At 41.2% G+C, this 14,010-nt stretch overlaps 1 protein-coding gene across 1 annotated transcript in view; it reads right to left on the bottom strand.

Annotated features, from left to right (window-relative positions):
* Nucleotides 1-8,401, bottom strand: part of COL24A1 (collagen, type XXIV, alpha 1) — a 438,816-nt gene extending 430,415 nt beyond the window's left edge. Inside the window, exon 1 of the mRNA XM_011982146.1 lies at nt 7,976-8,401. Coding sequence (XP_011837536.1) covers nt 7,976-8,031 — 56 coding nt within the window. The 5' untranslated portion in view covers nt 8,032-8,401. The remainder of the gene's footprint in view (nt 1-7,975) is intronic.
* Nucleotides 8,402-14,010: the final 5,609 nt, after the last annotated feature.

Below are 14,010 nucleotides of genomic sequence, written 5' to 3'. Positions count from 1 at the left end.
TGATTCAAAAATTCGCGATGGATATCCAGGATGCATACATTTTAACTAGGTGATTCTAATGCAGATTGTATGTGTACCAAATTCTGAGACAAAACTATTTAGAACATTCACTGTGTTTACATTTACAATGTTATTAAAATATATCTAAATAGATTTTACTTTTGCTTAAATCATATATATCTAATTTTATAACATGACATGACCCTTAAATTTTTATTTGGCCCTTTAAAAATCCTTTTCTACTGCACTAGGTCAGTGGTTTTCAAACTTTAGTGTGATCAGAATCACATGAAGGACTTGTGAACAATCGCTGGGCCTCACCCCCAGAATTTCTAATTAAGTATGTCTGGGGTGGGGCTCAACAATATGCATTTATAACAACTTCCTGCATGTGCTGATGCTACTGATCTGGGACTACATTCTGAGGACCACCACTCTAAAATAAATGACCCTCAAGAGATGATACAAAGTCTGCCTGTTTGGATCTTTTTACCCCTTCGCTGCACACTGGAATTACCTGAGGAGTTTTGTCTTGTTTTTGTTTTTGTTTTCTTGAGACAGAGTTTCACTCTTTGTTACCCAGGCTGGAGTACAGTGGTACGGCTCACTGCAACCTCTGCTTCCCAGGTTCAAGCAATTCTCCTGTCTCAGCCTCCTGAGTAGCTGGAATTACAGGCACCTGCCACCACACCCAGCCAATTTTTGTAATTTTAGTAGAGCTGGAGTTTCACCATGTTGGCCAGGCTGGTCTCGAACTCCTGACCTCAGGTGATCTGCCCACTTTGGCCTCCCAAAGTGCTGGGATTACAGGCATGAGCCACCGTGCCTGGCCTACCTGGGGAGTTTTAAAAACTACTAATAATTGGATCTTTCTCTCCCTGCTCCACAGAGATTCTGATTTTAATGTGTCCATAGCACAGGCATTTTAAAACATTTTCCAGTGTTTCTAATGTGCAAACAAGGTTGAGGACCATTGTGCAAGATTAAAATGATGTGTGGGCTCTCCAGGATGTATCCTAATGTGATTTAGAGCTTGAGTAAGGAGGCTATTTACCTTTCGAACTTATATTTAAACATATAACTGGCAGGATACATATCAGTGAGATTAAGAAACTGCTTACTTAGGATTACAGTCAATGAAGGATGGTGCATCTGAATTATGCTGTCTTAAGTAGAAAGTTGAATGTGAATGGAGGCATGTCTCACCTGCCCAAGGTAATCAGGCTCACTCAGATGCATAGAAACAACCCAACAGGCACTTTTCCCTTAAAAATAACTAATGATGATTACAACAGCCAGCACTGCTCATTTAGCAATTCAACAAACTCGTCAACTTCCCCAATGACCTCAGTGGAGAAAAATGGAAATAAACATGTTAACAAGTTCATTCCTGGTGTGAGGCAGGAAAACCTGAGTACATCAAACATCTTTCTTTAGACAGGTGATCCTAGGGGATTATGACAAATCAGTTGAGCCATACCTTACGTAAATGTACCTATGTATGAAAGCTGATGACTAATTGAGTGGTAGAGATCAATGACGGAAATAGATTCTCTTTCTCTTTGTTTGGTTACAACCAAAACTAATAGCCAACTGAAAAAGAACAGGAAAAGTTTCTTACAAGGCATTCAAGGCCCTTATTATTCAGCTTCAATTTCCTTTTTCAGCAGTATGGATCCCACTACCCCTGATATCTCCAAAGTTCCAGTCATACCAAGTTATTCTCCATTTGCTGGGAAGAGCTTGTATATGTCTGAAATGCCCTCCCAGTCTCCACCTATTATTCTTAAGTATACCCAAAGTCTAATTAAATCAATACTTGCTCCATGAAGTTTCCCATCATCTCTAAAGGAGAATGAGTCTTTCCCCCATCTCTGTACTTTTGATACATTAATTGTGACTTTATTATACCCCTATAAGTCCTACCTTTTATGAAAGTAAATATCTGAGCAAGCAGCAGGTCTTCATCTTTATCTCTAGTGTACCCACGTGTTACATGAAATTGACAGTAAATACTTTTTAAAAGGAAATGATCAAAAGTATTATCTCCAAATGACTGAGGACTTCGCTTTTTCCTTATGGACTTGATTCTTTTAATACTTGGAAAAAATAAAATAAAACACAGGCAATTTTAGTTAGATATCCAAAGAGAGAGAAGGGAAATAGAATTTTTTAAATCTGCTATGGTAGCATATATGGAAGTCTTCTTCTTCTTTTTTTTTTTTTTCCTATTTTTCATTTTAGCTTTCTTGTCTTTGAAGTGGGTACACAGAGTAAGGATGAAGCTTCATTGACATAGTCAATTTGATAAAGAGCCAAACTTCATCATTGTGTAAAATGGGTATTTAATGAATCCAAGATTCTTGGGAAATGTCTAATGGACTAGGTTTGTTTGTTTCTTTGGATTTTTCTCCTTATGATATTACATTTACTATACATTTCCTAAACAAATAAAACTTATCAAGTTGCCACATTAGCAGTAGATGGTAGAGTCCTCTAGGGAAGCAGCTGTTCTTTGTCCTCTTCTGGGTCTTAGCTGACTCATCTATTATGTGATGCAAACATAATACAAATTTTATGTTTTTATGTTTTACATTCCAAATGTAAAATCCTGTAATTTGTGTGTATGATGGGATCATATTAGTATACTGGCATTAAAAGACAAAAAACAAATTACTTAGCAAAATGTTATATATGTGTGTGTGTGTGTGTGTGTGTGTGTGTGTGTGTACACATACATATATATAAAAGGTTTGTTGTTTAACCACAAAACTGTAAAGGTCTTCCTATGGTTTTGGTCCAATACTATTTAAGTAACCTAAAATAGTCTACTAAGTTGTTAATTCATTCATATATTTAGTTTACTCCCACAAATAGTCTAGTTGGTATATTAAACATGAACATTTTTCAAATATTCAAAGCATGTTTGTTGGCATTCACCGGTTTGTATATGTGGACCATGTGTCACTAATACAAAGTTATAGAGTCATAGTTACTCAGACATTTAACAAAATCAGACCATATCCAAAAGAAGTCAACAATATGGTAACAAACACTTAATAAAGGCTCAAAAAATATAACCCATGATATTGATATCTAACAAAAGAAGAAACACTCTGCATGAGTCTGGCTGCTAGTCACATTGTCAGTTTGACACCAGCCACAGTCCAAACATAACCAGACATGTAAGGGTAAAGGCCTAAAGAGGAGAAGACAGAAAATATACATCCAAAGACCATACTCAGAACATGTAAATAGGACTAATATTCATCCCAGGCATCATTCCTAAATGATTCTTAGAGTTATTCAACTTCCTCTTTGTTCAAAGGATCCAAGTTGCTTTAGGGTAATCTGAGGAATCTTTTTTGTTTAGGGTACCCATGAGACTCTTAGGTATTATAACATATGTCTTCAGGCTACTGATGCTCATTCTTACATAGATTCAATTTATAATAGTGGGAGGGACTTCTGAAATCTTGTGAATAGGCAACTTTTTATGAGTTGGTGGCCTTCTTTTAAACCAATTGAAAATGGTGAACAAATCTGAAAAACACACACACGTGATATACATTAATAATTTCAACAATCTCCACCACCTTACATTTACACACCCAAAACTTCTCTAAGTCATGACAGCTTTACAGATTTTGCTCTTTACTAGCTACTAAGATCCAGAAATAGTAAAATTTCTGTTCTTTGTTCTCAAAATAACTGAAAAAAAAAAAAGAGTTTTCAATCACAGCAGTGAACATAAAGTTGAATGATTCAGGGAGCAAAGTAGTACTGTCACTAACTTACTTACAAAGAATTTTTCCAACTATTAATTCAACTCAGGTGGTAGTTGTATAGCTAAACCAGTGTGAGGTGTACTACAGGTTGAGCACCCCCACTCTGAAAATCCAAAGTCCTAACTGCTCCAAAATCTGAAAAGTTTTGAGGGCTGAAATGATGCCATACTGGAATGATTTTATACCTGACTTTATGGGTCACAGTCAAAACTTCATTTCATGCAAAAAATTACTAAAAATATTTTATAAAATTAACTTCAGTCTATGTGTATAAGCTGTACATGAAACGTAAGTGAATTTCATGTTTTGACTTCAGTCCCATCCCCAAGATCTCATTTTATATATATATATGCAAATATTCCAAATCTGAAAAAATTCAAAATTCAAAACACTTCTGGTCTCAAGCATTTCAGATGAGCAGTACTCAACCTGTAGAGCTTTTCATTAAATTCCAAGAATTCAAGCAATCCATGCAGTGCAAGGGAGATAAAAGCTTAAGAACTTCATATAGCCAAAAAGTCTAGAGTCCAGTCAGTAGGAGGGAAGAAAAATACAGCTAAAACTAGAGTGTCCTAGTAATATCACAGAGAGTGTTAAACTACTGCCTAGCTTAGTAAAGTTCCTGGCACATACTAGTGTTAGATAAAGATTTTCAAATGAACTAATAAATCAGATAATCTTCCAGTGAAACTATCAGGTGGTCTTGCGTTTCAACAAATACATAAATTCTCTGGTATCTTCTACCTATACTCCAATCCCCAAATCAAGAAAAGTCAAGTCTCCCTAACCTCTAGTTGTTAAACATGGTTTAAAGGCCTTTCAGAATTTGGTCTCTGTTTATCTCTCCAGCTCCAGCTCCAGTCACTTCTTCCCTAGAATGTGTACTCCAACCAACTTCATTTCTTTCAGGTCCTCAAATGCACTGTGCTGTCTCATTTGTGAGCCTTTTATTGTTCCTTCTGTCTGGAAAATTTCATGTTCTTTTCACTAAGGTCTCAGTCTAGATTTCATTTCCTTTGGTTGCCTTTTCCTTCTGGTATTATCCTTTTCTCCCCTACCCACCCATCCAAGACTGCTAGGTTCCCCTCATGTATATATCCTCCTCTCATTTTGTTATGCTTGGTTGTTTCATTTACTATTTCCTCTATTAGACTGGACACATTGGGAGGGCAGCAATTGTGGATCTGTCATACTCCATCATTGTATCTCTACTGCCTAGAACCACACTGGGCACATAGTTGGAGCTCAGTAAACATGTGTTGAATAAATATGTTAATGAATGATGAATAAATGAATGACAGAATAATGTTAGCCTTTTATGAGAATGAAAATAAAATTGTCTTTAGTTCTCACTTAGACTTACAAATTCTAAAATAAGTCATAGTTAGAAGGCATGGCAAGGAAACTAGCACAGCTATTCTAATTCCCATAATAAAATTTACTTTTATTCTGCAGTTCACAAATTACCAAGCAGAATGTCTAAATGACACTCAAAAGTACTTTCCATAAATTACATTTCCTCTCCCTGAGTCATCAGTTTATTTTAAAAATTTATTTGAACACAAAGATAAGCAACTTTAAAAAATAGAATTTCATGCCATCTAGGAAATATATCTTTATATTCCAAAAATTCTTTTTGGTTATAAAAGTCTTTAATTACCATAATAGCCTGCCTGGGAGACCTTCTGATAATATGTCAAATTGAGGTATCTAAAGCTGACTTTGAGATTTCATTTCCTTTTTTTAATTCTACAAATTCACATTAGGCAACCCATAGAAAAGATCCCATGAAAGTAAGTGTCTGTAAAGATCCAGTTTTAAACTGGAAATGTTTTTCGGTGACTAATCAGAACTGTGATTTTAAAAAGCGCTCCCTCTCTTACAAAACATCACCACAAAAGGAAAATAAAACTCAGGGATTTCATCAGAGACTCAAGGTTTAATTCAGTGGCCTGACATTATAAATCAGCTACTTCTTCCAAATCCAGCTCCCCGCCCCCACGTCCCGCCTCAAACTTCGAAGGGTTGGTGGCATTATTTTTCAAACTGAAAAATTCCAAATTATTTATGAAAATTGGATTTTCTAGAAACAATTTTTTCAGCCCAATCATTAACTATCTTTCCCAAGTTTGCATGTGTGTGGTTGGAGCTGTGAGTTCTGTAATCTGATGTAATTATGGATTACCCTTAATTCTCTGCAGCCCATCCCCAATGGCCCCTGTAATAGAACAAATTGGATATTATGAGATAACCAGGGCTGCAAGGCCTCTGGTGGTCATGGGAGACAAACATCTTCATCCAGAACCTGCTACTCATCCCCACGTCTCTGCACAAGGGTTCTCTTCCCATTCCACGTTGTATAATTTTCCTTCAGAAGTTCCTCCGGTGCAATCCATTCTATTTGGTTTCTCTGCCTCCCTCCCCCCAATCATCTGGACCCAATTTACAAACCCCAAACTGCCCAAGAATTTATGCAGGGCCTTTTCTGGGAGCGTCTGGAAGGGAAGTGTAAACCAGACAAGACAGAACCCAGGAGCAGATCTGCTTTAACCCGGGAGGTTGGTCACAACTACCAAGGGGAGTGTTAGTCACAAGCGTGGGCCTCGCGCGGTGGCAGAGGGAAAGCCCTCGGGGCGGGAGCGGCAGGAGGGCAGCATGCGGAGGCTGGCTGGGCAAGAGCCTCTCCACATCCGCCTCTCCTGGAGTCTCCAGGCTGGCGGGGCTAGAGCCTCTCTGCATCCGCCCCTGATCAGCGGGAAGATCTGTCAGTTTCGCAGGATCGGCGGCAACCCCCGACTCTCCAAGCTGGTCCACACAGAGGGATGTTTATCGAGAACAGCGGCGGGAAATCTTCTGCCTGGGAACCCCATGCGACCTGCGTGAGTCGCTTTGAGAAGGCAACCCGCAGAACTTGACCTCTACTCGCTCCCGGGACTCCCCAGCCTCCAGCACCGCGCTGCCCGCACGGGGTTGAGGAGGTTGGGAGGTTTCCTCTTCACTGTTGAATGGGGATGGGGGTGTGCGGGGAGGTGCATCTGGTCAGCTGGGAAGCCCAGCAGCGAGGCTTCCAGGGGTCGGAGGAGAGCGCGCGAGCGAGCCCCAGCCAGGCTGGGCAGCATGCGGCTGGGAAGCACATGTTCATACAAACACTACCACAAGGCGCTCTTTCTCCGCACCCCGCCTCCGCCTGCCCTCAGCTGACACGGTCAATTCTGTTCCCTGCACTCCTCCCACCTTCCCTCCTGAGGGGCAGCCTCTCTGCAGAAGACTTCCACAGCCGCTTCACCCTTCTCACCCAGGGGCCAGAAGCAAACTTGTGTAACCCACTGACCTCTTCCAGGGGGACCAGGGCATCCAGCCAAAGCCGCGCAACCCCTGGTCCACGCCCTTTTCCCAGTGAAGGCATGGGAGCAGGTACAGCGCCCAAAAGGGAGGTGGGGTGCCCGTCAGGATCCGCCCAAAACCTCCCCAGGAGGGGCAGGCCCGCCCCCGTGTCCTGTTCCCCTCCCCAGTTCCTGCCGCGAGTGCCACTTCCCCAGTGACAGGGCAGTGATCGGGCGCAGCCTCGGCTCTGATGGGCAACGTTTGTTGGCCTTTTAACAAGAGGGGATTGCCTCTGAGCCCGTGGGTAAAGCAACCCCTCGACGCCCGAGGTTCTGCAGCTACCCCCTTCCCCCAGCTGGCGACCCTTCCTCACGCCTGTGTCCAGTGGTCCAGGCTGCGCACACCGACCCTGGGGGATCTCTAGTGTCACAGCAATCGCCAGGCTGGACGCCCTGAGAAGCACCTCGGGGAAGCAGGACCTCGACAGGGCCCTGCGGGAGGAGAAGGGGAGGAGGGCGCGAGGGCGACGGGAGCTGGAGCCAGAGAGATCGTCGGAGCCGAGCTCTGGAGCTTCGGGAGCCGCTGCCCTGGACCTCGGGACTCGCTCCAGCGAACTTTTCCTCTCGAGCCAAAAGATCGCTTTAGCATAAACTTCTGAGATCTGCTGGCACGAGGCATCCTTTCAAACACGGTATTTTACAAGCTGAGAAGACAAGGGGAATATACCGCGGGTACTCGCCCGCTCCCAACGCCAAAAATTGCCAAGGAGCCGGACCTCAGGTCTCCATCAGGCTCAGCAGAACCAGGGGGTGGAGAGAGGGGTTGGTCTAACCCCTACCCTACCCGGCGGGTGGGCTACTTACGTTTTTGCCGTGGGGGAGACTTTTCCACGCCTTGTTCTGTGGGCTCCTAAATGCATTTGTATGCATTTGTCCGTGCAGCAAAGCGCTAACGGAAAACAGAAGCCAAGTCTGAATTGCTTAGGGTGCAGGTACTGTCCATGAAAAAGGGAAAAAATAATCACATGAAAACCATGCTCCAAACCCGCAACAAGAAAAAAAGTGGGGGGGGGGGCGGTGAAGTCGGGAGGAGGTAGGAAATAGCACCCGAAGGGGAGGACAAGCTTCCTAGCTCTCTGGCTCGGTAACGAACGAGCCCAGGGTTGCGCTCTCCGGGGAGGGCGGGCGAGGAGGTAAACCTCACTGGGAGGCCGCGGGGCGCCGGCGGCAGCGAGAGCCTGGCTGCTAGTGCAGCACTCAAGTTCACTTGCGGTTCAAAGGCGACTCTGTGACTCCAGTGGAGTCCTCTGCTTTGGGCCTGGGAGGAGAAAGGGGTGGGGGTAGGGAAGGAGATGAAGTTGGGGAGGAAGTCCTTGGAAAGAGCCCGCGCCCGAACATTTGTCAAACAAGCACACACACCCACTTCGGAAATCAAGTCGGTGCGAGGGGGCCGGTGGCAACTGCAGGAGCTCGGCGTTGACTGCTGCCGGCTGCTTTTGCCTGGAAGAAGAGGAGCCAAGCAAATCCGGCCGGTGTTAAATTTCACCGCTCACTGACTTGCAATGACATCACCAAACACAGCACACACCTCCCCCTCTGCCCCTACAACCTTCCCCGACCCAGCGCCCGTCCCAGGCGTCCCCGTTCGCCAGCCCTTCGGGGTCGGGCTGGGCCAGCCGCACCCCGGACACGCTCGCTGCTGCCTGAGTACCAACCGGATGCTCTCCTTCCCCACTTGTAGGCGGCTAGTATCCTTCCTTCCATACCATGTTCGTGTTCCATTCCCCATCTCAGCAGTCCCCAATTTGATGTTTTCCTCTTGCGTGTCTCCCATCCCCAATCTTTTTCTCTACCCTCTTCACCCACACCTTCTGAAATGACACTTTGAGGAGGCCTTCATTACCCTTCGACCTTCTTGCCTTCTTTGCAGTTAGGCCAGTGGCTTACGTGGTATTATTAAATGACTTTAACTGTTCTCATTTCTACCTTTCCTCCCTTCAGTCTTTCCTTTCAGTCTGTCCCCCTTAAGACCTTCTACTGACTTTTCTCCTGTAATTCACCTTTCTGCCTTTTCCTGTCTACAAGTGTGTTTTACTGGTTCACATCAAGAGCACATCACACACACTACACTCACACAATCTCTCTCTCTCTCTCTCACGCACACACACACACCTCACCGCCTTAACAACTTGAATACCTTCTCCAATTTTTGTAGCAAATTTCTTCTTTTGACACAAGTTGCTATGCCCCCATGGCCTTATACTAAGAAATCCACCTTCTGATGTTTGCAAAAACAAAAACAAAAACAGAAAACAAACGTTCTGATTTTATCTTCCTTATTAATAAGACTGGAAACTCCAAGAGGCCAGGAATCTATTATGTTGTTCATAGTTGTGTTCTTAGCACCTATCTGGCATATCTGTTGAATGAATGCTGTATATCACTGAGTATCATTTCTCCAAATTTTTCTTGTCTAGCCTGTGTGCCTCCCAGAGCTAATGACCCTTTCACATGCTGAAAGGGATCCCACATTACACATACATTATAAAGGTTAAAGTGATCATTTTGGTGAATGACAATAATTGATGTGACTCTCAAGTTTGGTAATTTTTTAAATGCAAGAATATAGAAATTCATCATGTTCCCCCTCACCTCAATTTTTCGACTGTTTATTTTGAAATAATTTTAGATTATAGAAAGTTGCACAATAGTACAGAGTTCCTATATATACTTCCCTCAGCTTCCCCTGATGTTAACAACTTACATAACCAAATTACAGTTATCAAAACTGGACAATTGGGCTGGGTGTGGTGGCTCATGCCGGTAATCCCAGCACAGCAGGCCAAGGCGAGCAGATCACTTGAGATCAGGAGTTAGAGACCAGCCTGGCCAACATGGTGAAACCCTGTCTCTACTAAAAATACAAAAATTAGCTGGGCTTGTTGGTGCACACCTGTCATCCCAGCTATTCAGGGGGCTGAGACAGAAGCATTGCTTGAACCAGAGAGGCAGAGGTTGCAGTGAGCTGAGATCATGCCACTGCACTCCAGCCTGGGTAACAGAGCAAGACTCCATCTCAAAAATAAAAAAAATAAAAAATAAAAACCCTGGATACTCAACACCAATATAATACTAATAACCAATCTATACGTCTTATTAAATATTGTCAGTTTTTCTATTAATGTCCTTTATCTGGTCCAGGATTTTACTCAGGATCCTACACTGTGTTTAATAAACTAACACAGTGATTCACGGAATTGTTAGGTCTCCTTAATCTCCTCCCACCTGTGGCAGTCCTGTCTTCCTTTGTCTTTCACGACCTCCACACTTTTGAAATGCACTGAACAGTCATTTTGTGGAGGGTTCCTCAATCTGGATTTGTGTGACATAGTCTCATGATTGGTTGCAGGTTATGTATTTTGGTCATAAATAACACTAAAGTGATAGTGTGCCCTTCTTGGGGCATCAATCTCAGGTGTATATGAGGTTCATATGTCACCTCCCAGTGATGTTCACTTTGATCACTTAGTCAAGGTGCTCACCTCACAGGACTTGCCATTGTAAAATCTTCTCCCAGCTTTTGTAACAAATAACCACAGATTTATGAAATATTCCTAGAAATCCAGGACTGAGGGAAGGCAGTCATTCCTAAATGCCCTTAATTTCTGGTTTTTGTGCTTTTTCCTACTAGTCAGCTAAAGAAAGACAGCTAATTTGGCTTGATGGAAAGAACAATAGATGAAACTTGAGCAGAGCTTAAGTAACTCAATCTCCATCTCCATTTTTCCATCAGATACACTTCTGGAATAAAGTCTTTTTTTCTGTTTACAATACTGAGTCTGAAGAATAGAATGCTGTATGAAATGAAGTTATTAAAATGTATTTCAGGTTATTTGAGCATAAAATGACAGTTGCTAGTTAGAGTTAGTGGAACACTTAATATGTAGAAGATGCTCAAGTGCACACATACCCTCAGAGTACATTTATTCGGGGAGAGGAGGCATTTGTCCAGTAAAAGATAAACAATGTAAGTTTTAACTGCTATAGACATTATAGGATGATGGAGATTAGCATAGATCAATTGATCGAGACAGATTAAACAGATACCTTGGGACTTAGCTGGTCCATGAAAAGCAAAAAGGATTTACAAACATAGAGAAGAGAAAGGTATTATGTTTAGAAATGGATGTTAGATGACTAACAGCACATGAACCAAGAAGAGTATATCTAAATTATATCCAGAGAAAAAGAACAGATTCGTTAGTCTGGATTAGAGGTTTCTGCGTTGGAAGAGAGGTTGAAGGCAAACTGTGAAAGTCCCTGAATATCAGGATAAGGGTTCATTTATCATATTACCTACTATGTGCCTAGAATTCTTCTGGGCACTGAGTTACAGCAATGAACAAAATACATGAAAATCCTTCCCATTATGGAGTTTAAATCCTACTGTTTAAGATTTATGCCTATAGCCAATAGAAAACTATTAGAATTTCGCTTGCTCCACACTCCCATTTTAAGGTGAGTCAGCATCAGACGCCAGGATTGAAAAGGGGATAAGTTAGGTGTAGATGTTGAGATAGTTTCCGACTATAGTCAGAATGGTAGAAAAGCTAAATAAGAGAATCATTATTAAAATAAATCAATATCTGATAATTGGTTAGATTGGGAAGGGAGAAGGCATAGATGAAATTGAAAGCCTGAATGATAAAGAAATTATGATACTGGCCAATGTCAAAGAGTCAGACAACTAATTCACATTGAGGCATATTATATTATGTTTGAAGCCATGGTAAGACATTCTTTTGGAACTATTCAATAAAGTAGAAGAGAGAGAGTTCAGGAGAGAGGCCAGAACTAGAGTGTTAGATTTCTTCATCATCTGCACAAAATGGTATTTGAAGCCTTGACAGTAGTCTATTTTTAAAGAAAAGACTATCAAAACAGGGAATAGAGCACCACGGATACAAACTTAGACTCCAGAAAGTGAAAGGAAACAGTACAGAATTAAAGGAGATAGAACAAGAAGCATATAATATTATTTAAATAATAGTATAGGAGCTTAAAAAACAATATAGCAAGTACTTAATAATGCTTAGTATGCATCAGGATTTATTCTAAGTGTTTATTATAAACTTATTTTATCCCTTAAAATTATATTAAATTAGATATTATTTATCTTCCTTATAAAGAGAAGGAAATAAAGGATTAAATAGCCTGAGATTATAAGAGATTATAAAACTGATCTTTTTTTTTTTTTTTTTTTTTTGAGATGGAGTCTTACTCTGTTGCCCAGGCTGGAAAGCAATGACAGGATCTCGGCTCACTTCAACCTCTGCTTCCTGGGTTCAAGTGATTCTCCCACCTCAGCCTCCTGAGTGGCTTGGGACTACAGGCGTGCATCACCATGCCTGGCTAATTTTTTTTGTAGTTTTTGGTAGAAATGGGGTTTTGTCATGTTGGCCAGGCTAGTCTTGAACTCCTGACCTCAAGTGATCCACCCGCCTCAGCCTCCCAAAGTGCTGGGATTAAAAGCAAAGCGTGAGCTACCATACCTGGCCTAATCATCAATATTTAAACCAATTCAGACTGACTCTGGATGAAGTCCATACCCTCAATAATTTCTCTCTCTCTCTCTGTCTCTCTCTGTCTCTCTTTCCTTATAAGAATATGAAATTCAGTATATAATAAAGGTGGCATTTCACAACTATATAGAAAGGAAGACCTGCTTTACAAATAGTGCTGAAACAATTCATCTTGAGGAAGGAAAAACTTATCACTACCTCATGCTGTATACCAAAGGAAACTCCATATACATTAATGGGCGGTTCAAAAATATTAAATTCTGAAAAGATTTAGAAATAAATATATGTAAAAATGTTCTTCTTTAGAGGTGAGTCTCTTTTAAGAATAAAAGCACAGGACAAAACAAAACAAAAAAATTATTTATATTTACTAATTTATCAAATATGTATGGGACAGCAATAGGTTCCAAACACTTTGCTATGAACTGGGGATGAAAATCATCAGGCAGATTCATCCTGCTCTGGAAGATGTGCAGTCTCTCCGAAAGACAAAGCTGAATGCAGTGCAATTTGAAATTTCCACGTCATAAAATAAAGAAACAAAAGTCTCACACAATATAAACAGATGAAGAGACAAATGACAAACTGATGTAGCATTAAAATGCTACCAACTTTAACGGAGAACCTAATTTATTTGTAGTGCATGGCAGATAATTAACATCTTTAATAAGCTTTTATGTTGAAATAATTTCAAATTTATAGCAAAACAGTGTGAAAAAAATTTCTGTATGCCCTTTCCCCTATATTCAGCAATGTTAAAATTTTATCACGTTGATGTTATTGTATTCTCCCTCTTTCTCTTTCTCCCCAAAATGTTTGAGAGTAAACTGCAGGCATTATGCTGATTAACCCCTTCAGTATACACCATCGGTGTATATTTCCCAAAAATGAGGATATTCTTTTCCACAACCACAGCTCGATGATCAAAATTAGGAAATTAATATTTACATAGCACTATTATTTAATGTATGGAGCTATTCAAATTTCATAAATTATTGCTGTTTGTCACCGGAAACTCCCCCCCCCACCGCCTTTTTTTTTTTTCCTGCTTCAGGATCACATCTTGTATTTAGGTGCATTTAGTCTCCTTCAATCTGGAAAAGTTTCTGAGGTGGAGTGACCAACCCATCACTGTTTGTCCAACTTTCCTGCTTTTGGCACTGAAAGTTCCCCACTCAGTCCCAGGCAAACTTGAATGGTCGGTTATTTCATGACCTTGACCATTTTTAAACAGTTCAGATTTTATTAATTATTTTTGTAGAATGTCAAGATCGTTAATATGTGAAGATTTCTTTCTTTCTTTCTCTCTCTCTCTTT

The sequence above is a fragment of the Mandrillus leucophaeus genome, unplaced genomic scaffold, assembly GCF_000951045.1.
Source record: "Mandrillus leucophaeus isolate KB7577 unplaced genomic scaffold, Mleu.le_1.0 Scaffold235, whole genome shotgun sequence".
NCBI classification, from domain to species: Eukaryota; Metazoa; Chordata; class Mammalia; order Primates; family Cercopithecidae; genus Mandrillus; species Mandrillus leucophaeus.
The sequence above is the reverse complement of the archived record's forward strand: the minus strand, read 5'-3'. Positions and strand labels throughout refer to the sequence as shown.